Here is a 27,792-nt window from a genome sequence, read left to right as displayed (position 1 = left end):
CTCGGCTGTGGAGGGGCGGGGCTCGGCTCTTTGTTTTCCCGCGCGCGGCACAAAGAAGCGCAAGATGGCGGCCGTGGTGCAGAACCCGCTCAAGGCGTAAGTGACCGCGTCGCCTCCACGACCACCTCCACCCGCCGCCGCCGCCGCGTTATCTTCTTCGCGTCGTCTGTGTCTCTCTCGCTCTCTTTCTCCCGCACAAACACTGCCTCATCGCGTCGCCCTGCCACTCTTGATTAAAATCGCGCCACCAAATGATGTTCGCATGCGGTGAGGGAGCGCGGGTTGAGGCGGTGTTGAGCTGAGGACGTGGCGACGCCAGACTCCCTCACGCGCGTTAAAAACGACGCGATTTATAAACGTTAACGTCTTTCTTTTTTTGTTTAAAAGCGGTGTACGTACGTCGCAACTCGCGCGAGGGCTTCTTCGTCGTGCCTCGACGTGGCGTGCCTTGTTGTCGCGCTATTGTCCTAATTGCAAAAGTTCTCGTCGGGAGTCACGGCCTCGCAAGCTGTCTACAGTCTTGTCAGCGACTATATCGCTCCTCGTATAACAATACAATTCATACGGACATTTATACACACACACACGAAGATACGATAATCGTGTTGGCGCTGTGCGTGGACACGTTGATCCGTGACAATGGCCGCAGCCTCGGCCACGTTTGACCGGAATGGGGGTCACGGTGACCGGGGTCACGCAGGGGAAGCCGCCTTATTGTCTCTATCGTTATTGTTTGCAGTTATTGTTTCATGTTAATACAATGCTATTATGTGTGTTATGTGTTGAGGAGGCGATGGTCAAATACGAGAGCGACCTTGGGTTAGCGCAGCCGTTGATGCCGTCACTGGCCGCCGTGATGGCGTGGGGCGTGAATGAGTTAAATCCCCTCCCCCATTGCTCCCATCTGTGCTTTAAAACTGCCTCTTCCCCCCACCATCAGTCAGCAGTATATACAATTCTCATTGCTCCTGCACGCGTGTTGAAATACATGTGCTCGTTAACAGCACTTTCCAGGGCAGTCTGAAAGGATATTTGTGTTTGTATTAAAATGTCTTCATTGACCAGTGTGTGATACACTGTCATGCCTCATTGCACCTCTCTTTCCACTCTGCTGTACCATAGTATGTGTGCGTGTTAAACCATGCCCTCCTTCAAAACGCACGTGTGTATATCGTATTGACTATATCGTTCCTCACCTTGGTGTGTATTTTAGGACACAACCTCCTTAGAAGCCCCTGTTGTGTGAATGTTACTATCTCTCCCTTTGCTGCTTGGTTTTGTTTGGGGTTAACACCGTCATGCTTAGATTCCCTGTATATATTAAAACGACATACCCACGTGTTAAATACCGGCATTCCCACGTGGTTGCATTGAACCTCTCGCTGCAATGCCTACATGCGTGCGTTACATTTCTGTGTTTGTGCATGATATCCAAACTCGCAGCCTCGGAGACCAGTTCTACAGGGAGGCGATAGAGCATTGCCACAACTACAATGCACGGCTGTGTGCTGAGAGGAGTGTACGCCTGCCCTTCCTGGACTCGCAGACGGGTGTCGCGCAGAACAACTGCTACATATGGATGGAAAAGCGGCATCGTGGACCTGGTCCGCGCAGCCTCTCCCCCAACATTTTTGGTTTCAGATTGAAATACTTCACATAACACGCACCCATAAAACCCACCAACAACTCTTACAGACACAATACAGTCTTTGTGTCCCAGGCTGTCCGACATTGGTTTGCTTCTTCGTTCATGAAAACATAATTTAAATATGGCATTAAGCATGATAGCACTCCAGTGACGTCGCTTGTCTCACGACCATGCTTTATTTTCTAATGGTTACTTTTTTTTCCATGAAAAAACATCAAATTTGTATTGGGCCCTGTGTGTTACTGCCAAAGTGTAACAACAAAATAAGAGCTACGTTTTTTGTTGTTGTTGACTAACGTGCATATCATTTCAATGCAAAGGTGCATTGAAAAGGTTATTTTGAATTGGTGGACAAGTTGCCATGGAGGTCCATAAATTCCATTAATTGTAAGGGACACAGCTTGTGGCTTCCCTTCCCATAGTGCATGGTTGTGTTTTCTGATTTTGTCTATAAGAGTTGGGTGCGTTTTTTTACACCCGTACACTGACATGATTTTCAATGAGCAGCATTTCACAAACTAGTGCCCATACAACCCTATGGTGCCAATTTGCATGTTGACCATCTGGGAGATGAGTGGAATGTGTAATTACCCTATTTGCGTTTGAATGGATGCTATTAGTGCACGTGGAATTATATGCTTTAGGGATATACATGGAGTTAACATAGCTGCATAATTTAGGATCTTACATTTTCAGTTTGAACAGAGATATAAACCCTGTTTGTTATGGTGATAATCTTAAAGGTGATTACCACTGAACCATGTATGAAAGTAGATGCTTTCGTTTAGTTGAAAACAAGCTGTGTGAAGTGTTATCTTCAGAAAGCGGCAATTGGCAGAGCTCGCTTGATGTGCTTGTGGCGTTGGGTGGAGCAGGCGTTGCGCCAGGACAGCTCTACACATACCCAGCACGCCGCTGGCGCAAGAAGAGACGGCTTCCACCACCCGAGGACCCACGGCTCCGAATAACCGATATCAGACCAGGTCAGCATCTCTTGTCGTTGGCTGAAGTGAAAGGTTGAAGTAATAGAAACGCAGCCAGTTTGCCCTTAAGTTGACAGGTTTTCACAGCTGCCTGGTAATTTCTGCTGGGAATTAACAGAAGCGTGTTGGGTGTTGTAAAACGGACATTAATAGCTCTGGCATGTGCAACCGCAGCCTCTGCACGTTAGTGTCGTGGTTCAAAGTCCAAAATACAAATTTACTACACCTTGTCTAATAAAACTCTCATTGTAGCTATGGGTACCTAGATCTGGAAAACAGTTGACCTTAATGGTAAAATATCAGTGAATTGAAATGACAATAACTGAACATTATTAACAAATGAACCTTATGGAGGGACCCCGGGGTCCCATAAGCCCCCGGCTCTCACATAAACATATTATAATGTAAACAAAAACTTTGCTCTTTTCCGCCAATGGGTTTGAAGGATGGTGGCAAGTGTTGTCTTGTTAAACTATGCCTTTAAACTGAAAACGTCTTACCTGCAGTACCTCTATTTAAATACACTATCGAAATAATTATTTACACCCCTCTGTCAATCATCGTGTTTCTTAGTGTGGATTTGTGAATGCACTCTCAACAGTATATAAAATAGTATGCACTTTCAATGTGCTGTTCATATTCTAACAAGCGTTTATACCAATGTTACTGTACAGAGTAGTGGGTCGCCGCTCTTATCTGCATTTATACAAGCGGTATGTGGAGAATATGGCTTATCCGCAAAAAAAAACTTATCTGCACAGATGCATACGGACAAGAGAAGTATGATCAAACAGGGGGAATTAACGGTGCAACGCATCTCATCTGTTAAATATCTGCAGGTAATAGGATTGTCAATGATTGATCCTGGCTGCAGATATTGGTAGGTCAAAAATAATAATGAAGATAAGAGAGCAGTTTCACTGTATTATGCATACCGTGGTGACAAATAAATGACTTAAGTCGTGTAGGCAGTTTGAGCAGCTTTGGATAAGACTTATGATCCTGTCCATACCCGAGCATGGAGTGCATTCGCTCTTCTGCGCATTCATCCTCGCTGCTGCGCTTGGACAATATAACAGAATGATCCGTGCCAGGTGGGACGGAGTCGCCAAAAATTCATTATTTACAATTTTGACTTCCGTTTTTTCGGGACCCTGGGGTCTCGCCATAAGGTTCAAATGTTGCAAGTACGTTTAACGGAACACAACCATTTCATGTAAACTGATAAAAAATGGTGGTAATGCAAGAACTGTCACGGTTGCTGTTTGTGTCTTGGGTGTTTTGTTTACAGAAAGCGAGGTGCCTGTGAAGAAAGACCCAGAGTGCTCCAGCCTGGAGGTGCTGCTCCGTGGAGACATGACGGAACGCAAAGGCGTTGACACCCGGGAGGATGACAGCATCAGCGAGTTCCAGGTACCCTCAGCTTAGCCTTTGTGCGGGTGTGTAATCATCTAGCAGAGCCTTTTGCACTGTAGACGCTTATCTCCACTCCATTCGTTTACAGAGAGTCTTTGATGCCGAAGATTATTTGGACGATTTGGACGATGAAGATTACGAGGAGGACACGCCTAAACGCAAACCCAAGAGCAAAGGACGGGTATGGATTGTGAAGAATTGCAAACATATTCTAAGGTGTATTTAAGTGCCAGATATAAAATACAGTTTGAAAATAGTGTATTGGTTGTACTTGCAGAAGTAATTTATTTTGTGTGCATATATAAAGGTATCTTGTTTTAATTTTAATGCAAAAACATGCATCTGACAACACCGCTGTAAACAGATGCAGTTAAAAAGAATGGAAATGCTGCATCTTCAGCGTGAGCTGTAGCCTTGGGGACTGTTATTCTTGTGCTGCCCAGTGGGTGGTTGTGGGTACTTTGTATTCTGTAGGCAAAAGGGAAGCGTGTTTATAAGAAGCAGTCTGAAAGACAAGTGGAGAGTCCTGCTGATGAGCAGGACAAGGGTGATATGAGCTGTGAAGCAGGCAACAGTGTAAGTTTGAAACGCATGAGAAGGGGGTCGTTTGGATGGGGCATGGGACATCCTGTTGTTTTATTAGACGTTTTAATTTAAGGAGGATTCGCCGTTATGGAACAATAGTACAGAAAAACGATTTGGCTTTCAGAACTAAAATACCTGTTGCAGGTAAGGATATTTGGCAACTATTTTACATTAATATGTGAAGCCTTTGCTTGTGTAAAAACAAGTTAGTTTACATGCAATTACTAACAACTACATTCGTTAGGGAAATAGATTGTTGTATAAAATTTATTGAACCTCCTTAATACTGATGACCTAAAGCTGCCATTACATTACAGCGATTACAATTATTTTGCTTTTGCATGACATTGTCATGTTAGCATTTTGAGTGTTTGAAACACCATTGCAATGGGCTTATCAAGTGCAGTCTTGTCTGAAGGTGTTACGTAGATGTTGCTTTTAATCATTTTTGCAATCGAGTTACATTTAACTGTGGCATGGTTGGTCACATTGCTGCAAGCTGCATGGGTTTTGTGAAGCATTGACTGCTTGCATGCCATACCTAAATGGTCAATTCATCTTCCCATCAATCAGGTTGTGTTTCCATGACCCTCAGAATAGCATGCGTACTGCAGGTTGCACTGGCCGTTTGTTTAGCGAGTGTTCTTGCTTCCTGTACCCTGATCCTCCAGGGCAAGGCAGCAGCTGGGACCAGGAAGAAGAATGAAGCAGCAGCACAGGAGGATAAAGACAAGCCGTATGCATGCGACAGTGAGTACCATTGTGGAGGAAGTCTGCAGAAACAGTCTGTCCGTGATACAGAGCAAGTCCTTGAAAGCTGTCTTTGAAACCTAAACCTTTTCAATGTTTGTCTGCCATCATTCTAACTTTTACATCTGTTCTTTTATTTCTCTTTTTTTTATTTGTGTTCATCTGATCTCTCTTTTCCATGCCTTTTTCTCTTTCCCTTTCAGATAGTTACAAACACAAACGTAGCTCAAAAGCGTCTGATAAAGGTATACTCCCTTGTGTTATTGAAACTCTAAATAATGGTGCTTGCACAAAATTAACAGTTGATGAGCAATATAATAATTTTAACAGTTGTAATCAACTTTTTTGGTCAAATTTATGCAACAAATTACAAAAATTCCCGTTAAAATTACCAGTTAAGGTTCACGAAGAATACCACCTGCTGCTTGTTTATTTGTTATGCATTCTGCATTTAATACCCTTGAAGTGAATGAAAAATTACTAACAATTTCAATTTTAGATGTATGGCTTTCGCAAATATCAAAGGCTATGTAACATTGCATGCTTATTATTGAACCAGTCTTTTGTACAGCATTTGTAATATCATACTAAGTATTTTATACCTCTTTGTTAACTGCATTTGTTCTGGCTTGCTGTAAGTAGTAATTTTGTGGTGTTATGAAAAAAGTATTTTTTTAAATCACATTGAACCTATGCGAGAAAAAAAGTGCGGAATAAATAAGCCCTTGCAGATGGTGTGCTGCGTCACACTTCACAGGCTACGTTTTCTGTTTCTCTCTGATGAAGTTTGCGGGAAGCGGTACAAGAACCGCCCTGGGCTGAGCTATCATTACACGCACAGCCACTTAGCGGATGAGGAGGGCGAGGACAAGGACTCGCGGCCCGCCACACCTGTCACGCGCCGCTCGGAGGACCGCAAAGGTTAGCCCGTTGCGTCTGTTCACTGGCTGGTCTTTTTCTAGAGCCTGGCACCGTTTGTCAGATGTGGCAAGGACATTGGGATGAGCTTACCAAAGCAAGATACCCGGTGCGGTTTGAAAAGGAGTTCACCTTATTCTTTGGGTCTTTCAGTAAAGCCACGTGGATTAAAACATATATAATAAAAAGAATACCAATATTGTTATTTGTTATTATTTGATCTATCTACGTGGCTTTACCGAAAGACCCAAAGAATATGAATACCTGCAGTCACGAAAGCTTTAAGTCAAGGAGTTTACCGTTTGTCATTAGTTCAACGTGGTCTGCATTTAATAATGACATGCCTCTGTTTTTGTTGTTTTTAGCCAAAAAAGGTCCTGATGGGCTGGCAAACCCTAACAACTACTGCGATTTTTGTCTGGGCGGCTCTGTGGAGAACAAGAAGACAGGACAACCGGAAGAATTGGTTTCCTGTTCCGACTGTGGACGTTCTGGTAAGTTCTTGTCGCTCTTATCTTTTGTATATTTATCACATTTTATTGATTGCATTAAGTGAGGTGATGTTTGGAAATTGGGCATTGTAGTTTTCATTGTACTTAATTTGCAGTGGTGCACATTGCTTCACCAATAAGCAAAGTGTTTGGTCTAATCAAAGCCTTTCTGATCATTACATACACTTGAAAGGTACAAGTAACTTTCAGTGATTAACTTTTTGCATTTTAAACTAAAAGAGGCTACGTCCGCTGCATATTTGAGTTTTGAATATGAATAATACTAAATAGTGAATTGTGACAATTATATTCTAAATGATGTTTTAGGTTTACAAAAACTATCTGTTTTACTGGACAGCACATAATGCTTCACCTTTTTAAACATCGCTCATTTTTTTCCGTTGTATTGATGAAAAGTTGAAAAAGATTTACAGCATTAACCATTTGCTGCTGGTCGTGTGAATAAGACTGCATTAACAGCATTATTAGGTTACATTTTTCTGCATTCGCCATTTGATAAATCTGGTGCAGTTTTGCTACGTTTTTGTTAGTTTTGTTCTTTCACCATGCATGAGAAAGATTGAGTGACTGTAGCTCCTGTGTTTGTATCACGTCCTGCACATGTTGGCGGTGCCAGAGCGTGAAGTCTCGGAAGTGGACAGGCGCATTGTAGAGGAGTTGTTTGCAGCCTCCGATAGCGACTGTTCTACGTTTCTGGGATTTGGTGAAGACGATTACCAGGAGCTGCTTTGCAGTGATGACTTGAATGGCCATGCACACTAAATGCAACAAATACCTCTCAACGTTAAGTGTAATTATGTACTAGGTAATGTTATTCTGCGGTTAGCATCCTTTCAAGTGCAAAGGTTTGTAGCACTGAAAAACAAGGAGATTTGCAGTACACAGACAATTTTTCTTGTAAGTTCATTTGAGCGTAATTGGAAAGAAAATAATGTAGATTTTTTAGAGTATTACATGTTATTAGGAGTTTATTTTTTTACCACAGCCTGTGAATAAAAAAAGAGATACTGTAGTTTGTACATTCAAAACGTAGTTTCAATACGTTTTTGCTTTTAGTTTTAAAAGTTTGCATTGAGAGCTGCAGTTTGCACACTGTATTTGTGATAGTAATTTGCTTACCTCAAGAACAACTTTATTTAATTAGCAATGCTTTCTATTGAAAGTCTGTAAACGAATGATTTGTTGAAAGGCAGACAATTTTTAACGGTCATACATTATGGAGAATGGGTGACTAGCTTATTAGCTAATGCTGGCCATCATCAGTAGCTCCTCAACTGGGTGATTCATAAGTGGCGTGGAAAGGCCCATCTCTTAATGAACAGTGTCAGGTATGTCCCTTTGCTTTACATTAATTTCCACATCATGCTTTTTACATTACAATCTCAACAACTGTTAAATTGTAAAAGTTTGTGTGCTTTTTAAATGTAGTATGACCCTCAGGCGCTGGGCAGGCAGTTGGCCATTCCATTTCAAAGATGGTTCATTGATGGTGTTGGTGTACACTTGTGCTATATCATCTTTTAGGGTCAATACACATCTCAGATTATTTTGTTAACTTATTTTTTAAGTTAAAAGCATCCATTATTTGTGGGTCATGTGAGTGTCGAGGTCACAATGTTAGCGTGCCAAGAGATTAACATCGTAAATCTTGACTTAAAGCTTTCGTGACTGCAGGAATTCATATTCTTTGGGTCTTTCGGTAAAGTCACCTTTTTTTCTGATGATGACTGCTTGTGTTGTGATCAAAACGTCGTAGTTTTATTTTCTTTGAATCTATCTACTTGACTTTACCGAAAGACCCATAGAATAAGATTAACATCTTGTTGGGTAATCTGTAGAAGGTAAAAAAAAACTACCACCGTGTTTTTACTCTTTGCTTGTAAGTTATGATATTTTAGAAAAGCAAGAGTGCCGTTAATGGCATTGAATCTGGATTTAACATGTCTTTACGAGGTTGAGATGAAGTGCTCTGAATGTTAACTATGTTTAACGTGTTGGCACACCCTTTTAAGAATACTTGGATTTTGGCTTCAGTGGGTTAGTCTAAAATGTTTGTATGCTAATGAACTACTGTTGAAATATACTGTGATACTTAATTTATCAGAATGTGGGTGATATAGTTTTCCAGGCAAATCTAACATTTGCGTTGCTTAAATAATTGGTAGAATAGCCTACATTTTAAAAACATTTCAATAGGACTGGAAAACATGTTTCTGCACATGGAAAGTAATGGATTTTCATCCTGTCATTTTAAATTTTTTATCAACTTTGATACCATTTCTATTTTTGGTTGATAAGTATTAGTGTTTTTTTCTTCAGGAAAATGTATTTGCCTGCAATGAAATTTTTGATCTGATTAGTATTTAGTTGTGTTCTCAAATTACTGCAAGAATTCTTGAATATTGCAGGGCCAGAAATGTTGATTGTAATTTGCATGCTTTGATTTTAAGTTTTTGCATACCATTGGGTCATGTGGTGATGTTTGTAAATGTTCTTTTAACAAATCTCAGTGATGGGTTCTTTTATTCTATGCATTTGATGAACTGCCACTGAATATTACCTATTGAAAAAACTAATACTTAAATTTTAAATGAGATGTAAATTTGTTAACTGCAATAATTCGGCATTAGAATGATTTGCAATTTTACGGTGGTCGCATATCAATGTAATGTTATTGGTTCAGTTGTGGAATGAGTTGTAATGTGTAAAGTATTAAAAGCAATCTTATTTATTCTTAATAAAGCTGTTTGCACTTTATACAGTCTCTGTGTATTTTTTTGTGCAAAACATCACATTCTCTGAAACTGCTTATTGTAGACACCTTAGGGCCATTGGCATCCTGACGAAAAATTGCGCTCCTAAACCTAAATGAATTCTGTAACCTGGCTGAGCTGTCGTGTGATGGCTGTTGACACGAAGCAGCAGTAGGTCTTGTTCTGCCCAGCAGCTAAAGGGTTAATGCTGTATTTAATATCATATCTTGTCTGTGTGTCTCTGCTCACGGTTTTTAACAACCAGTCTGCCTTTTTGCACACCCCGTAGGACACCCGTCTTGCTTGCAGTTCACTTCAAACATGATCGCCGCCGTCAAGACTTACCGTTGGCAGTGCATTGAATGCAAGTGCTGCAACATTTGCGGCACCTCTGAGAATGACGTACGTACGGGGACACCATCGTTCATACTAGAGGCAGACATTTCCACTTTTCCTGTAATTGGCTTGGCGGATTACGTAACATTGTCACAGTAATGACAAGTGTTCACCTTCATTGCAGGACCAGCTGCTGTTTTGCGATGACTGCGACCGTGGTTATCACATGTACTGTCTCAGCCCTGCCATGTCTGAGCCCCCAGAGGGTAAGAAACAGTTCAAATTCCACCATTAAATGACAGCTTCCGGGTCAATGTAATTTAATTGTATAATTGGAAAAGCATGCACTGAAACGGTCTTGCAAATACTTTTTTTCAGACTTTGTTACATTTGCTTAAAGCTTTGTAACTTAATTCTGCTCGTCTTATTTGCAGGAAGCTGGAGTTGCCGCCTTTGCCTGGACTTACTCAAAGAAAAGGCATCTGTCTATACCAACCAGTCATAAGATGGGGTCCTAGATGCCAACATCTTTGAATGATGACTCAGTTCTCAAGGGCATACCCAATTAGTAAACCCAAGTTTGAGCCACGGTTTGTCTCCTGTTGCAATTGGTATCTTTTGAGTGTAGCTGAGAACCAAGAATGTAATGTCTCTAATGTATTGTTACAGGTAGGTTTTTTTGACTTACGAAATTAACCCGTTGTCGATATATTTGCGCATCAGATGACATGACTGTTCTACATTTACTTTGTCACCTATATGGAGGGGTGTTCGTGCAGCTTGACAACTGATCCATAGAAATTCAGCATGGGCATTATGTCTCTGATTGCGCGCTCGGAGGAGGTAAACAATGCAATCATTTTCTAACATTGTAACCATAAATGCCTTAATAGTGGAGTTTTATATCACAGTGGCCAATAGAATCTGAGTAGACCTAATGTACACCAACCAGATCCTATGTAATTTGTGTGTATATGCGCCAAATTTTGAGAAGTTTGTAGATTTTATTTTTATGCTGTGTACCTGCTTGTGGAAAGGAGAGAGCAGTACTTTCCGCAGGCCTTTTTTTTGTAAGAGTTTTTTTTGCCTGTTTGGCCATCCTTAGCAGTCTGGTGTATCTTACTGGGCGTTGGGTTGGCTCCCCATGAGGGTGTGTTCACTGCCATTGCTTACCTAGGTACTACATGCTTTGGGTACCAACCATCCCCGTGTGCTGGTTGTTTACTCAGTGCTGTAATTGGTCACCTATTATGCCAAGGTCTGCAGTAAGTAGTTACTGTGTACTGCAGCTGATGTTTTTTTTTAATTACTGTAATGTTCAAGCTTGCTTAGGGATTTAGAAGAAACAATAAAAGGATGGTACAATAGAATGTATGGTCATAAAATGAATAAATCAATTGAACAGATATTTGTTTTGGTAGATGCCATAACGTGCATATAGTGCCTATGTAGGGTATTAGTTTTGTTACTTTTGAAAAATTATCATTTAAAAATTCACCTAGTGTAATAATGTGTGGTGTGATCTGGTCTGTATACTGTTAATAAGCAGGCAAGAAGATGACAAAGTGGCTGGCTTGTAAACTTTTTGTAAAAAGAGGTAGATTATGCAGTGTACACTGTAGTTATCTCACATAGTTAATATAGAACATTCAAGGTGTTGATGGTACTTCTCAATATATTAAGATGCTAGCGGGTGGGGGGGAGGGGAGTACCGGTATAATTCCTGGGGATCATTGTTACTATCAACTCATGCTGCTCGGCATATTAACGGTGTTTTACTTTAGAGCGCAGCAGTTGTCCATAAAAAGGTACTGTCGTAATATTGCAGTATTCCTAATTGCTGAATAGACTCCACATATATCGCCTCTTATGGGTGGAAATATATTCATAAATAAAAACCCCATTGTGCTTTTAGTAGCTTGTGTAATCAAACCAAACTTAAACTCCATTTGACATTTCTAGGTTTTTGTAATTAGTGAATAGCTTTCATTTAAGGGAGAAAATGGCACCCTAAATATAGTAGTTGCCTTTTTCCATAACTGTTTTCTGTTTTTGGCAAAAGTCATGATAATGTTCCCTGCACAAGAGAAAATAGCCCGTTTGTTATCCTTTGGTTTTAAAGTGTACCGTGTAGCCGGAATAAATGCTTGCTTGACCGTCTCTCACCATTAGGTCATCAGCCGTGTTTCCACAACGTGAGGAGGAGGCACTTCCAATAAAGATGGCCACTCCGTAGTGTTATTGACAGAGCATTTTATTGTATCATGTTGTCTGTGTTAAACTATTGCAGAACACCTAAATACCTGAGGTTACTAATGCTGTTGCCGCACATGCTGCTCCACAGGGGTCCAGAGTAAATTTCAGGAAGTGTCCTTTGTGTTGGAGAGATCGCGTACCGTAGGTTAGACTTAATGCATACGCTGGACGCTGCGCCAAGTGATCCGTGAATTTTGTATCACCGACTTCCACTTTCCGCCACCTGATTGAATGTCTTGGCGTATTATACGAGAGCTGCGAGCTTTATAGGATTAAAGTTGACTTTTTATGACTGAAGGTTGTTTATGTAGAGCACTGGCCCGAAAGTTGAATATACAGATACGTAATGTGTGCATCGACATAAGTATAGCTTGAGTAATACAGAGCCCTTGTGGAGACGTGTTTTAATTACAAGCAACATATTGGGTTTGTCAACAATGTCCAAGTAAATTGGCTTAGCTTACAAGTTGTGCTTGATGGAAAACAAACAGGGTATTCATTTAACGACAAATATAAATTGCTTAAAATAATAAACGAAACTTTGCCCTAGTTATAGTGGCACTTTTGTGGTTTAAGTTTGTCACAAGCTCATGATGAACAACATTTGTCAGTGCTCGCACAGCCCAGTAACATTGCTTTAAAGTAGATAACACCGTACCGTTGTTATACCCTATGTTCTGAAGCAGGTGGGGAGTAACCCATGTGCTATATTTGATATAAAACATTTCTGTACAGGATATAAAATATCAGAACACAAATGTGAGTGGCGGTAATGTCCAAGTGGGCGTGTGGACACATCAATTAGCAGCACATGAGAAGCATTGGCAAAAAAAGTTGATCTTGCTTCCAGGCGATGTCTCAGGATCCCTTCCCTCGAGACTCGTGAAGGCTCAATTCGATGAAGCCGCTCTGGCAGATGATGGTCTGTGTCTTCTGCCTCTTAAGGACAATTCCTGCACACAATAGAATGCAGTATGCGTATTACAAGGTAAACTGAATTGACGTGAAGAGCGAAACTATATGCTGTATATTTTACTTATATGGATGGCTTAGGGTTTTTGAAGCTGATGTAGACAAAAGCTGAAATGGAGAGCTGATGTGGATGGAAAAGCAGTCCATAGCTTTGGCAACAAGTACACATGCAAATGCACAATAATTTTTTTTAATTTTGCTTTGTAAAATGTTTTTTTACACTTCCAAAATAAAATGCATGTCTCAGAGCTGCACTTGTTTGCAATGCCGATTTTGGCGGGTTGCAGATCATGTCCAGCAGTGGATGTTGTGGACGTTTGGAAGAAATGGATAGATGCACAGAGCAGACGGAGTGGAGCTGACAGTGGAGTAATGATGCTGCTCTATTAAAGCAACACGCATACAAGGACCCTTATTACCTCTGCCCTCGGGTGAACACCTCAAAACAAGTTCATACTTTTCTGTGCACAGGGAAACAAACCGTATTCCGCCTTAACGCATTTCACCAAAATACAATTGTACAGGTGACTGATATCGGTCCCCCACAGTTGTGAAGAAAAAGTACAAGACGCGTGCAGTTACCCACCACATTCCGCGTGAACTTCTCAAACGATGTCCGTCTGTCTTGGTCATGGTCAGACTTGGAAAATTAGGACATTAAATATAAAACAAAATGCTGTTTTAGAGCAAAACTGGGGTGCTTGCATTTAACATTTCTGTTAATGTACAAACATTTCAGTAATTTTCAAATGTAAAATAGTAATTTTAATGCTGCGTTACCATCTTTCTGGCCGCCAGAAGTTCTTGATAGTTGTTGGACCGCAGAAATCTGGCGTAGCTGTCGTTTTTCATCAGCATGTAAATGTGCTCCTGTTGAAATGCAGACCAATGCAAACCAATTAAGACCGGTATGCGACACTTTACTTTACAACCTCAAGACACTTGACAAAGCTAAAACAAACATTTGATTGATGGAAACTACACGGACATGGAAATTAAAGTTTTAAGTAAAGCTAAGGCATCCTTCCAGTGGTGTACAAGCACTACAACTCCGTGGAAGCAGTCTGCATGTTTTTTTACCAGTCCGTCACCATATTAAACACGTGGGGAATTAGCAACTGGAGAGAAAAAAACGTATTATTGACGATGGTTTTACGCCAACTTGTGATCATGGCGAGTGAACTTTAAACTCGTAGCGCTGAAGCCACTCACGACTTGCCATGTCACTCGGATCTTTCGATTCAGGGGAAGAATTATGACTTTCCCTGGATTGTTAACCACGGAAAGGGAGTCAGATTTTTTAAATATTACATACTCGCACAACCGCATCCTTTACAAAGCTGTTTCAGTCACCAGCCAATCCGTTGATGGAGCGACCATACCCCCTGTCTGATCTCACAAGAGGGCAGACCTGCCGCACGTGACGGTGGAGGGAGGGAAGGGGGGAGCTGCGGCCGAGACCTGCGCATCCTGGAAGGCGAATCTGCCGGGTTCCCGCACGTTGTGTGCTGTGCGCTCGAAGCTGTGCGAGTCGAGGTTGATGGTGTTGGGTGCCCCAGGCTCCAGGAACTCTTGCCAGATCTCCCGGGCACGATCTGCCACCTTCCGCAACGGCAGGCGCTTAAGTTCCTGCACAGCCACCCAGAACCTGGGGCACGGCACACGGGAATGATCTGGTATTATCGCTATACGCGTGCCACTGCCCCAGTGGTCTGTAGAGGTGCACTGGGACTCGCGATATCGAACACCCAACGTCACCGTATTGCAGGAGTTGATTCGATGAGACCAGGAATCAACGTGTAATGGGAGTTCTTTATAAAATAAGTAGATCTGTTTTGGGGTTTGTTCAGATCATCTAAGGGTTAGTGTGGGATTAAATAATTGCGTTGGATGACTCTTTTGAGGAGATGGAGTTTCTGCTCTGGACGAGACGAGCGTTCTGCATTGGCCGAGAAAGTGTCGTTCCTGGATGAGATGAGAGTTCTGACTTGGATAGGACAAACTGGAATTTGATGAGGTGGGGGTTGTGTATTGAATGAGACGAGAAGTCCGTAATTAATCAAAGTAAGAGCGATGCTCTGCACGAGAGGAGGGCTAATTGTGATGGAGGTGGTGTCCGCTTGCGTAGCTCCCTCACTCACTGCAGGTTCTCGGAGCTGAACTCTGACTGCAGGAATCGCAGGAACTGCTCCTGCCCCACCGAGTCCTTGAGCACCTCGTCCATGCAGAACCCCCACCGCACCACCCGCTGGTGGCTCGGCTCTTTCCTGCACGGCGGAGTTGGGGGGGGGGGGGCGGTGGGGAGACAACGGCACGGCCAGGGGTGGGTGAGGTGGGGTGGGTGGTGGTGGGTGGTGGTGGTGTGTGGTGGGTGGTGGTGGTGGGTGGTGGTGGTGGTGGTGGGTGGTGGTGGGTGGTGGTGGGTGGTGGTGGGTGGTGGTGGTGGTGGGTGGTGGTATTGGTGGTGGGTGGTGGTGGTGGTGTTGGGTGGTAGTGGTGGGTGGTGGTGGTGGGTGGTTGGTGGATGATGGGTGGTGACGAGTGGCAGGTCGAGAGTCGTGGGGAGTGTGCTGCAAGGGGCCTGTCTCCAGGGCGACCTGGCCTCCAGCTCCCACAAGCTGGCGTCGTCGCATGCCCAGGGGTTGGAGGGGTCTGGCGGCGTCAGAAACGGGTCGTAGTCCGTGTACTGCTCCGAGTAGGCGATGAGGCTTGGGCATAAACGGGGGAGGGGAGGGAGGGGGGCAGTCAGTCAGTCAGTCGGGGAGCAAGCGCTTTGCTATGAGTTCTCCGCTCACTGCCAGTTGCTGCACGCCAGGTATGCAAGGACGTGCGTCACGGTGGCGAGATGTTAACTACCTCGCCTGGTCTACAGGAGGTCGGAGGTTCCATCCCCGACCCTGACGCCTGCTGTATATTTGCTGTTTGCGGGTTCTCTTCCCCGTGGTCGCGTGGATTTCTCTGCGTGTCCTTGCGGGTTACCCTTCCACATTAAGAAACATGTGTTTAGACTTTAAGATATTTGGCTGCTCTGAATGTCCACGTGATAAGCCACTTCGTTGAGCTGTAATTTGTGGCCAGGTCGTTTCTAGAAAAAATAGCTATATAGCTCAGCGGGCCTTACCTGGTCAAATAAACATAGTTTAATTTACGTATGTTGACATTCTTTTGCATTGTACGTTGCCAGCCGTGCTCATCGGAGGTGACAGGTGGTCTAGCCACCACCACCACCCCTATCCTACAGATATCCACACTGCGATTATGTTGATAATGCTAACCGTGCCAGTTGAATGGTGGCTGCGGCAATGGCGAGCGTGCAATGTTTCTCCATTTTTTGTTGCCACCAGATGGCAGACCTGTCACGGTTGCAGGCTCCTTCGAACAAGGACACGGCATATTCTTTGTGTCTTTCGGTAAATATTCATATTCTTAGGTTTTTTCGGTAAAGTCACGTAGGTAAAACATTAAAATGAATAAAAGTAAAATAAAATAAAAATCACGATGTTTCGGAGGCAACACAAGTCTCCGTCATTAGGTGGGACCGTCACAGCCAGATTTGCTGCATCAAGTGAGGCAATGATTCAAGATGTAATCCCTTAAATGTAAGTTGAGGGGGGAGGAGAGGGGGGGGGGCTCATCAGAATGTGGTAGCCAATGAATGGAACGTATCGGGAGGGGGGCGGGGCCAAAAGAATGCACGACGAGGTACAAGAGAGTCGGCGGCGTGGACGCGGTTGTGCGGAAGCAACTACTGCTGCACACGCCAACGTATTGGACAGAGAGGGGGAGGGGAGGCCAAAAGAGAGTTTGGGGTGCAAGTGTACGTGGACATGTGTATGTACAAGCACCTGTTGATACACATGATAGAAAAGAACGAAAATGCCCATGTTTATACCAGTGCTGGCTGAACAATAAAGAGAGTACTGTTAAACACGTAGATAGGTTGAAATAAAAAAAATACGACGTTTCGATCACAACACAAGCGATCGTCATCAAAACGTCGTAGTTAAAAAAAAAAGATTTCAACCTCTTTACGTGACTTTACCGAAAGACCCAAATAATATGAATTCCTGCAGTCACGAAAGCTTTTTAGTCAAGATTTAAGGACGCAGCAGTGCGGCTCGCTATTATTATTATTATTTTGCGTCTTCTGAGGCTGTAACGACAAACGTACCGAACAAACGACACTCCGCCATGGACACGTTCACTGCAAATCGGATCCGAGCGCGATTGTCATTTGAACATAAGTGGTTCGGGCCAACTGAGACGTTGATCTGGGATGACGGGCAAGTCGGAAATGGGTACATGTCACACAAGTCATAGGGACACGGTTTTGGAACGTCAATCAAATAAATCGCTCAGAAGTTGCGTTTTCGAAAAAAAGAAAAAAACTCGACTGCCCCGTTGGATGTTTGAAAATGGACAAGGACATCGGGCACACGCTGCGCGTAATTGACTGGGGAATTCCTAAGGCCTCCCGTGGTTTTTTGTTGTTGTTGTCTCAGTGCGGCTGCTCCACCCAGTCGGTGAATGTCACCACGATTCAGAATCAGTATTTATACTGGAAGGGAATCTGATGAGCTGTGAAGCTCTTTCATAGATGTCCAGTTGGGACGTCATGCGCTATTCAATTCGCGGTTTCTTAAAAAAAATCACACAAGAGAGAATTATGGGAAGTTGTTGCCCTTACTGAATCTCGCTTGTACAACAATACCGCTTTGTTAAGTATTCTGGCTTCATCGGTGAGCATTTCCGTTCGTTTTGACCATGCCGCACATTTAGGTGTCCATCACCTCTGCTTACAATGTACCTCTATCCCACATTGACCTCTCTCCCACACTGACCTCTCTCCCACACTGACCTCTCTCCCACATTGACCTCTCCCACACTGACCTCTCTCCCACATTGACCTCTCCCACACTGACCTCTCTCACACACTGACCTCTCTCCCACACTGACCTCTCTCCCACACTGACTTCTCTCCCACACTGACCTCTCTCCCACACTGACCTCTCTCACACACTGACCTCTCTCCCACACTGACCTCTCTCCCACACTGACCTCTCTCCCACACTGACCTCTCTCCCACACTGACCTCTCTCCCACACTGACCTCTCCCCACACTGACCTCTCACATACTGACCTCTCCTTTACCTCTCTCCCACACTTACCTGTCCGCCACTTTGGACGTTTTCATGCCGTGCCGCTCCATCTGCGCGTGCATGAACCGCACCTGAAACGGAGACGTCATCGTCACCATCACGATCATCATCACGATCATCATCACAATCACATTAATTAAAATCCCAGCCATGGCTAAGGGCAGTGGCTGGCGAGTGATACTGAACCAGTCCTGGCACCAACCTCTCCTCCCACCCCACCTCCTCACCAACCCACACTGACCATCGTGGTTAAGAGTGGTCAAACAACCCCCATGACTAACACTGACATGGGGAAGCCTTCGTCTAGCAGTGGATCGATAACGCGTGGGGCACAACGTGTTTGTAAACCCGACCTGCCGTTTGAGCTCCTCCATGCTTGGCCGTTTGACATCTGGAGGCGGCGAGGGTGGAGATCCGTCAGCCCGTCCCTCCTCCTTGAGTCCATAGACAGACTTTAGTTTTTTTGGGGGGGCGGTGGGGAGAGCAGGGGGGGGACGTTGGAGACGGGGTCAGTGTGGGGGGCGTGGGGACAGTGCCGCATTAAGCTAGTGCGGGGCCTGTAGCAAATGTGGTTATAAAGGGGCCCTAAATAAAAAAGCACATAAATATTAAAACGAAGTTTTTTACTGGCATAGTAAAGTAATTGTATTTTTTCATTTGCTATGCAACCAGACAATACGACAAATCGCTAACCTTAAACACCCAGTCGTTCATAAAAGTTGAAGGCAGTATAGTACTCTAGTAATAGAGCAAGTGCAGAATCACCGAACCGGAATTGATAGAGAATACGTTTTCACCTTTTTTCTGGCAAAAAAACAGTTGTGTTAAGATGTTAAAACACCAAACTGAAACCTTTTACAAGGAATCATGTCTGCATTAACCACAATACTTGTGGTCAAAATGCAAACAAAAACATACTCTGAAGTATATGCATTGTCTTTGATACTGATTGGTCCACATCAGAGACAGCTTTCTTTTGATCCTAGTCTCAAAAGACAGCTTTTTGACCACAAGTATTGTGGTTAATGCAGACATGATTCCTTGTAAAAGGTTTCAGTTTTGTGTTTTAACATCTTAACACAGCTGTTTTGTTGCCAGCAAAAAGGGAAAAACCTCTTCTCATATTTTGGTATTGGCAAAGGAGGTCCCATAACAGAATTGATAGTTTGAAAGCATTTAGCGCGGGGCCCTTGAAAGTGCGGAGCCCGTAGCATATGTAGCTCCTTGTGCTACTGGGAAAATCCGGCACTGCGTGGGGAGGGAGGATGGGGGCAGGACGGGCAGCATTGGGCACATCGGAGACATCGGCCTCTGTAGCGACCACTGTCGCGTCTCCACGCACAAGGCGGGGAAGGAGGTGGTAGAGGCGAGACAGCGGAGTAGCCTGGTTCGAGCACGGGGCCCGGCGAAAATGAATGAAACGGAGCACCGTTGTCCGATGCCATATTATTGTGGAGATGCATGGGGCCTGGGCCTCGGCGCAGTTGCACCGCCTGCGCACTCGACGGCTCCGCCAGGGTGAGGGGTCGCACCTTGTGAGCTCTGCCCGAGTTGATTTTGCGACTTGACTTCTTGATGTCCAACTCGAGGATGTTGACGCAGCCGGGCTGGCGGGGGACGGGAGCACATCGAGAGGAGTCACCACGGGCAAGACGTTCAAGACCTTCAAGACCTTCAAGACCGTCAATACCTTCAAGACCTTCAAGACCTTCCTTCAATGCCTGCAATGCCACCACACCTTGACGTCGCTTCCTTTCCTTATGCTCGATTCCTCAGCTATTGCACAGTTGCGACAACTCAGTGTTCAAGGTCTGCCCCTTGCAGTTTCACCGCCAGGATGCCTATGAGCTATCGCCTTGTTAACCCCCCCCCCCCCCCCCACGTTGGGCGCAAAATGATTCGTTGAAATGCGGTGTTTTTTCTGGAAGACTTTGCTGTTTTCCCCAGGATTTTTCTGTTGCGTGTAGTCACTTTAAGATGTTTCTTGTTCATGTTTTTGTTTTGTTGCGGTTGCACCCGAGTCAAGAGCCGCATGGCTCACAGGGTTATATACCTAATAAATGCAACTGGAAACTGAAACCGTCGACACCCGGGCCTTTAAAGAAGCGCTCCCACGTTCGCATCACCACCACCACAAACCAACCAACCACCACCACAAACCAACAACCACCACCACACCTCTGGCTTTTACGTCGTCTGCCCTTTGATCAACCGACCTCTGGTTTGTCACTGCGATGTCTGCCTCGGCAAGCTGCCCTCCTCCGTTCTGCCACGCGTCCAACTCTAGAGCGACTCGAGAGCGACTGTCTCCCAGAGCCGTGGCTCTTGCCCATGGGTCTGTCCACGTGCTCAGCGCGGTTGGCATGGGCCCCTCCTCCGGTGCCTGGACACCGGTGCAGAGTTGCACCGTAAACACTCAATCGCTACCCCACTAATTACTGTCGTCTTTTTTTTATTTACGTTAAAAGGTAAGGCCGACTGAGTTGCATCGCTCTGGTTCAGAAGAGATCTGGCTATCACAAATGATAGCTCCGCGAAGTGGCTTATCGCGTGGAAATGTATAGCGGCCAAATACGCTGAACGCGCGTTCATTCTAAATGTGGAGGGAAAGACCGGAGGAAAAAAAATAGACGCGATCGCGGGGAGACAGAGAGAACACGCGAACTCCAAATATACAGCAGCAGGCGCCAGGGTCAAAATCGATACCACGATCTCCTGTACACCAGGCGAGGTAGTTAACATCTCACTGCCCTCGTTCTCTGCTCAGGCCTGGCTCCAACTCCTCTCGGATGAGGGGGGTGGGGGCAGTAGAGTTGTTGTCTAGGGGGGTGGGGGCAGTAGAGTTTTTGTGTACGGGACGTGGCACCATAACGGCGAGTGAACTTGGGTTGTGCCAGAGGGACACGTGGTGGTTTGGACCCCCCCCATTCTCCAATCGCCGACGCCGCGTCTCGACTCGTGGCACGACGCATCGGGACGCCAACCTTTGACAGTGATGCTCCAATCAACGACCTCTCACGTCTCGCGTGCACTGCCCCGTCTCCATTTGCGGTGCCTCGTCTGGACTTGTCTCAAATGGATTGTTCGTCGTTGCGTGTTGTTCTGTCTCTACTGTCCGCCTTCTTTAGAACCGTAGCCGTATCGTCTGTACGCATTTTGCCCGAATCATCATATGAAACGTCTGTAAATGGTTTCAAATAACAGACAAAAGCTTCTACAAAAAATCACCCTGCCTCTCGTGCGTTCTGCAAAACCCGTCAACAGTTCCTGGAAGAAAGAACACTGCACTGTGGTCTTCTTGATCTTCGGTCACGACACAAATAAATGGTCACCGAAGACGAGACGAACACAACGCAGGAGCCACCGCTTTCTTTCGGGACCGTTTGATGGTGACCCAAGAACCCAAGTGGACCACAACGCCGTCGTCCGTGAACTGTTGATGGCTTTTAGTGCACGAGGCAGAGGGCTTTCTGTCCGTCGTTTTGTCACCGTTTCGCTCTTCGCGCTCGGGGTCCGGGGGGGGGGGGGGGGGGTCACAGTTCCGGTATTCACGGTCAAAATTAGCTCAATTTGGATACAACAAATTACTGAAGTCGGTTAAATACACCGGCTACCAACTACGAATACTTGGTGGGAACATCCTGAGAAAATAGTGGAGACTCGGTGGGGCTTTCCTGGGTAAACTAGCGCAATAAGGCAGTCCGGAGTCATAAAATAATTGTAAGGATCGTACGAATACGAAAGAGGGCAGCGTTGGGCGACCGTGATTAATATATATGTTGAACGAGAGTGGGTGACGGTGACAAAGACGGGTTTATCATGAGATTGGGATTCATTTCAGCCGAGTCTATCCGGGTCGATAACCGGACCAACAATATCCATGTGAGCCGTGGTCGAGAATCAACTCGTCGTACAATATTAACAGCTCACCGATGAGACTTTGCCCAGATCTTTCAAGGATTTGTGAGCTCCTCACACAATCCAGCCTGGTTAAACCCAGGACAGATCGTAGGCAGGCCAGCCTAAATGTTTCCAACCGGCGAAGATGCTCCACTAGGGGGGTCCACGTTTCACACCTACACACATCTACATACACACACACCTACACACACACCTACACACCCACACCTACATACACACATCTACATACACACACCTACACACACACACATCTACATACACACACACACCTACATACACACACACCTACATACACACACATCTACACACACACCTACATACACACACACACCTACATACACACACATCTACATACACACACACACCTACATACACACACACCTACATACACACACACATCTACACACACACCTACATACACACACACACCTACATACACACACAAACCTACATACACACACATCTACATACGCGCACGCTCCTACATACACACACACGTACATACACACACAACAACAACAATAACAACCGCCATTCGCCACTAAGTGGCGGTGACGTCACCACGATGCTTGTGCCAGGCCAAGTGCACCTTGAGGCCACGTGAAGTGTCGAAAGCCCGCTGGCAGGAGGTCACGGGGCAGACCCAGCAGGTGCCACGGGTCGACTGACCGAGATGACCGAGATGACTGGCTGATGCACCACCTGTGCCCCCTACTGTGCCAACTTGCTGTGCTTTAGCCACCCGGCGCTCCGCTCGTTGTTGTGAGCGTCGCTCCTCCGCCCTCCGTTGTTGTTGGAGGGCGACTGCCTCCAACTGCCCAGTAGCGTCCTTCACGAGCCTCCTCCACTGAGGCCGATCTTGACACCGCTGGTACCAGTCATCGGCAAGTCCACTCAGCTCCACGTCCTCCTGTACCACATCACTCCATCTCTTCTCCAGCCCGTGCCGCGCCCGTCTAGCCCCCTCGATCCGGCCGAACAAAAGCTGTTTAGGCATGCGGTGGCTGGGCATGCGGGCTACATGACCCAGCCAACGCAGCCTTGCCTGCCGGAGGAGCTCACTGATGGGACTTTGCCCAGATCTTTCAAGGATTTGTGAGCTCCTCACACAATCCAGCCTGGTTAAACCCAGGATGGATCGTAGGCAGGCCAGCCTAAATGTTTCCAACCGGCGAAGATGCTCCACCAGGGGGGTCCACGTCTCGCAAGCGTAGAGAAGGGAGGGAATGACCGTGGCCGAGAAGACCTGAAGCTTCGTGCGGAGCGACAGACCAGGTAGCTTCCACACAGCGTTACGCAACCGATGAAAAGATATTGCCGCTCGACTGATTCGGAGTGAGACCTCTGCTGATAGACTGGAGCCGGTCATAAGCACACTGCCCAGGTATGGGAAACTCTCCACTCTCTCCACAACTGCCCCATCACCAATTGGGAGTTGTGGGGGTGGAGTGTCCGATGGTACAAAATACCCAGGCAGGTGCTTGGTTTTGGTGGGGCTGATGGTAAAGCCCCACCTCTTAGTGGCACGCTCCAGTCTCAGCAGCAGCGCCTCCAACTCCTCTTCTGAATGAGCAGCTATTACCAAATCATCGGCATACATAACGTGGTTGACCAATAGGGAGCCATCCCTTGATCGCACCCGGGCGTCGATCAGCCTCCCATTATATCTGTACCAAACGGAAATTCCCCCGGTACAGCTATTGAAGGCTTCACGAACTACGCGGTCAAAATAGATGTTAAATAATGTAGGAGCCAGAGGACATCCCTGTCGCACCCCAAGGTGTACAGGGAAAGGCTCCGACTCCCGGCCACGTAGTTTTACCCGGGCCCGCTCACCATCATGAAGGTCCTTAATGATCGTGAGCAGAGGGTCAGGGACTCCGAAAGCACGAAGAACAACCCAGAGTCCAGTCCTACTGATGGTATCATAGGCCTTGACCAGGTCAATAAAGCAGAGATGTAGGTCTTTTTGGAATTCCCTACACCTCTGCTGTAGCAGACGGACAGAAAATATGGCATCTGTGCAGGACCGCCCTTTCCTGAAACCGCATTGGGGCTCCGCAAGCCCCTCCTCAGCGTGCCTAGCAAGGCGATGTTGAATAATCCTTGCCAGGACCTTACCCGGCACACTGAGGAGTGAGATGCCCCTGTAGTTGTTACAGTCTGTGCGGTCCCCCTTCTTAAAGAGGGGGACCACCAGGGCATCCTTCCAGTCCTGCGGAACCCGTCCAGTGGTCCAGACTGTTGTTATGATGTCATATAGGGCAGTCTGTGCACAAACGCCACCCTCCCTCAGCATTTCGCTTGGGAGATCATCTCTGCCCGGTGCCTTCCCTGGTCTCAGACTCCGGATCGCCCTCAGTACTTCCTCAACAGCTGGAACCTCAGCCAGCCACTCACAGGGGGTGACCTCTTCCAATATTTGAGGCACCGCAGCCTCAGCAGGGTTATCCCCACTTTGTGCCATGATGTTTTCCTGGCTGAGAGAATTTCCCTCCCCCAGGACCTCACAGAAATGCTCAGAAAATCTGCAAACCTGTTCCTGGGGGTCGGAGATTGGATCACCGTTTTTTCCTCTAATGATGGTAATATGTGTGGCGCTGCAGGTTACTTTTTTGATGGAGTTAAATAGTGATTTGTGATCACGGGCCACTGAGGCAGACTCCATCTCCTCAGCAACCCGCGACCACCACCCATCCTTACAACGCCTTACGGCTCTCCGAACTTCCGAGCGAAGGCTGCGGTAAACCTCCTCATTCTCTGACGTGGGATGCTGTAGGCGATGAGAGTGGGCCTGTCGCTTTTTCTCAATTAACCTGAACACCTCCTCTGTCAGCCAGGGTTTCTGGGGAGGTCTGGACCGCGTACCCAAAGCAGCCATTGCAGCTGCATGAGTCACAGTCTTAAACCTCGCCCATTTACCCTCGACATCAGGTGGAGTGGGGGACGATGCCAACCCCAGCCGCAAGCGATGATGAAATTCTCGCTTGCAACTTTCATCAGCTAACTGAGACCAGGCCACTTTTGGTTGGAATGGGATCCTGGGTGTACACCCACCACCGGAGTGGAAGAAAGGCAGGCGCATCTTACAGATGACTAGTCGATGGTCAGAGGACAGATCAGCTCCACGGTAGGTCCTGGTGTCAAGGACATGGGTTCGCATCCGCTGGTCCGTCACTATGTAGTCCAGCAGATGTTCTTGCTTGGACCCGGCATGCATCCATGATGTTGTGTGGATGCGCCGATGCCGGAAGAGCGTGTTGGTAATTACAAGCCCATGGGCTGCACAAAAATCTAGCAGCCTCCTACCGTTATTATTGAGCTGATCTGGCCCATGCCTTCCAATCACTCCAGACCAGGTGTCAGCATCATGACCAACTCGGGCATTGAAGTCACCCAACAAGATGACTCTGTCCCGAGTGGCCACTTTAGCCAGCACCTGTGACAGGAGGTCATAGAAAGCGTCTGACTCATCGGCTTTGCTTGCATCCCTCCACGGATGTTCGTCTTCGGTGGGGGCATAAGTAACCACGACCACCACTCCTCGCCTCTGGTTGATGGGAAGGCGAGCCCAAAGTATCCTGGGGCTTACAGCTTCCCACACCTCACCGCCACGCTCCCACGCCCCCTTCATTCTTTTGTTCAGAAGAAGAGCCACACCCTGTTGTTTGGCAGTCTCCTGCCCCGAGTAGAGGACTGTCCACCCCTCATGGTGGCAGGAGCCAGAACCGGTCCACCGGACCTCCTGAATGCCACAGAGATCCAGGCGGTACCGGTCCAGCTCCCGACAGAGGAGTGGCAGCCTCTCCTCCGCAGTGAGCGTTCGAACATTCCACGTGGCCATCCGCAATGGTTTTTTGTTGTTTCTGGAGGAGCCCCGAGGGTGAAAATTCAATCTCCTGGCTCCGCCAAATGGGGTTTGGCCAGGAGACGTCATAAAAGCCTGACCCCCCGGGGCCTCCGGCACAAGCTTATTTGTTACAGGTTTATGGTTAATTCGTGGTTTAGTGGTAATGAATTGAAGGTGGAGGGGTTACCAGCCCCTCACACCCGTCCAGAGCCCCCGTTTAGCCACTGTGGTGGTCACAGACGCCATGAGGGGAGAGGCCAATGGGCATTGGCCCTCCCCCCACAGCAATGTCCACGACAGTGTTGCCCGTCCGGCACCGCGAGGAGGTACATACACACACACACCTACATACACACACACACCTACATACACACCCACATCTACATACGCGCACGCGCGCGCACGCACACACACGGCGCCGTGCAAGGGCGCGTTTATCTCATCAGTATGCAAATGAGTGGCTGGAGGCACTCGCTCCCACGAGGGGGGCGGCAGGAGGGGGGGAGGGGGGGGGCGGTCTGGCTCCAGCCCGGACTCGCATACCACGTGATCCCGCACGCCGTGGGCTCAACGTCGTATTCCGCCAGCACCCCCCCCCCCCACTTATCCATCACCGGCAATGGTGATTAGTTTGTCGCCCGTCGGAATGGAAATTCTGACGAAGTGAATGGTAAATCTGACCGACCAATGCCTGTCACAGATTCACCCGGGATGCTCTCTCTTCCGAGATGGGGAAGCCACCGGTGCCATGCGCTTTTAAACCAGAATTTCGGTTGTCGACCTTTCCACGCACCTCAGATTCGCACGGTTGGCTACGTACAATGCGAACTAAGTTCAACATACCAGTTCCCCCAAAAAAAAATTGCCCCGAAGTTCCCCTTTCCAAAAAAAGGCAAGCTTGTGTTTTTAGAGGACGCCAGCTGATCCGCAGAGCGGTCAAAACATTTCATCGAGTGTTTGGTTGTGGCTGGTTGCGATTGCTCACGACGGAACACAATTGTCGGATGGCTGATTGACAACATTTCGAAATCATCGTCGTTGTCGTCGTCATCCTACTTGCACTATGGGTTTAGTGAAAGGTGTTTGTCCGTCGTTCTGCGATGGTTTTTACACGCTTTTATTTAACTCACTCTGCCTGTTGTTGTCGTATCCTCAAATCTTGTAACTCAATTTTATCCCACTTCTCAATGTGGTATCGACTGCAAACTTGGTATACTTATGTCATACTGATGACAATACTATATTCTATCATAAAAAAATATTTTTAAACATTCTTTTTGATATGTTATGTTTCGGCTTGGGTCTAATTGTCCACGCTCAACTGACGTTGGCTGTAATCATCACGGCCCCTTACGTTATGGCAAGCTTCGGGGCCACTTGCTGGAGTCGTGGAGTTATTCCATTACTAGTACGGTACATTTCATTAAAGCGTGTTTTTGAAAAGTTTTTTAAAATATCAATTATTTTTAGTCCACAACCAAAAGCTCAGAGCGGGGATGAAGTCACCCCGAGTATTCGTCCACGGTGGTGGCACAGGAACAGAGGCACCACCGCAGGAAGAATTATTCGAAATGTCTTCTTGGTTCTTTCGGTAAGTCACGTAGAAGGGAAATAATAAAATAATAAAATAAAACATTATAAAATAGAATTCTCACGACGTTTCGGCCACAATGCAAGCAGCCGTCCTCAGGTGAAGAACAGGTCTGTCGGGAAGACAGCGTCTGACCTGTTCT

The 27,792-nt window shown here is 46.4% G+C and overlaps 2 protein-coding genes across 14 annotated transcripts in view; one reads left to right on the top strand and one right to left on the bottom strand.

Annotated features, from left to right (window-relative positions):
• The first annotated feature begins 6 nt into the window (after window positions 1–6).
• LOC133347070 (zinc finger protein ubi-d4-like) lies at window positions 7–13,377 on the top strand. Of its 9 annotated transcripts, none has more exons than XM_061558987.1 (13): window positions 7–96; window positions 1,444–1,604; window positions 2,524–2,631; window positions 3,923–4,044; window positions 4,136–4,228; window positions 4,522–4,623; window positions 5,304–5,382; window positions 5,586–5,627; window positions 6,169–6,303; window positions 6,666–6,794; window positions 9,855–9,967; window positions 10,086–10,167; window positions 10,336–13,377. In XM_061558987.1, exons 1-13 carry the CDS (start codon window positions 65–67, stop codon window positions 10,404–10,406), a joined length of 1,269 nt encoding a protein of 422 aa, XP_061414971.1. In that variant the 5' UTR covers window positions 7–64; the 3' UTR covers window positions 10,407–13,377. The 9 variants fall into 9 exon arrangements, with proteins under 9 accessions (XP_061414971.1, XP_061414970.1, XP_061414975.1 ...); XM_061558986.1 differs by having other exon boundaries at window positions 1,444–1,634; XM_061558991.1 differs by lacking the exon at window positions 4,522–4,623.
• The window catches only part of LOC133347069 (regulator of G-protein signaling 7-like), a 58,413-nt gene continuing 43,556 nt past the window's right edge, over window positions 12,936–27,792 (bottom strand). For 4 of the 5 annotated variants that reach the window (XM_061558981.1, XM_061558985.1, XM_061558983.1 and 1 more), the window contains 9 exons: window positions 19,821–19,895; window positions 18,642–18,740; window positions 18,298–18,359; window positions 15,727–15,837; window positions 15,271–15,396; window positions 14,591–14,777; window positions 13,910–13,999; window positions 13,716–13,769; window positions 12,936–13,110 (listed from right to left, as the gene is read on the bottom strand). In XM_061558981.1, the coding sequence (XP_061414965.1) occupies window positions 13,048–13,110; window positions 13,716–13,769; window positions 13,910–13,999; window positions 14,591–14,777; window positions 15,271–15,396; window positions 15,727–15,837; window positions 18,298–18,359; window positions 18,642–18,740; window positions 19,821–19,895 (867 nt within the window). In that variant the 3' untranslated portion in view covers window positions 12,936–13,047. Of the gene's footprint in view, window positions 13,111–13,548; window positions 13,591–13,715; window positions 13,770–13,909; window positions 14,000–14,590; window positions 14,778–15,270; window positions 15,397–15,726; window positions 15,838–18,297; window positions 18,360–18,641; window positions 18,741–19,820; window positions 19,896–27,792 lie in introns of all 5 variants that reach the window. The other variant, XM_061558982.1, reaches the window with a different exon arrangement.

Source organism: Lethenteron reissneri, chromosome 25, assembly GCF_015708825.2.
Source record: "Lethenteron reissneri isolate LAM-NWPU_2019-01 chromosome 25, ASM1570882v1, whole genome shotgun sequence".
Classification (NCBI taxonomy): domain Eukaryota; kingdom Metazoa; phylum Chordata; class Hyperoartia; order Petromyzontiformes; family Petromyzontidae; genus Lethenteron; species Lethenteron reissneri.
Note: the sequence above shows the minus strand (reverse complement) of the source record. Positions and strands in the feature narration are given on the sequence as shown.

Excerpts from the sequence above, each read along its gene's own strand:
- LOC133347070 (XM_061558986.1), top strand. The coding sequence starts at position 65 with ATGGCGGCCGTGGTGCAGAACCCGCTCAAGGC. Across the intron at positions 4,624-5,303 it reads GCTGTGAAGCAGGCAACAGT|GGCAAGGCAGCAGCTGGGAC; the intron begins GTAAGTTTGAAA and ends CTGATCCTCCAG. Across the intron at positions 5,628-6,168 it reads CTCAAAAGCGTCTGATAAAG|TTTGCGGGAAGCGGTACAAG; the intron begins GTATACTCCCTT and ends TCTCTGATGAAG.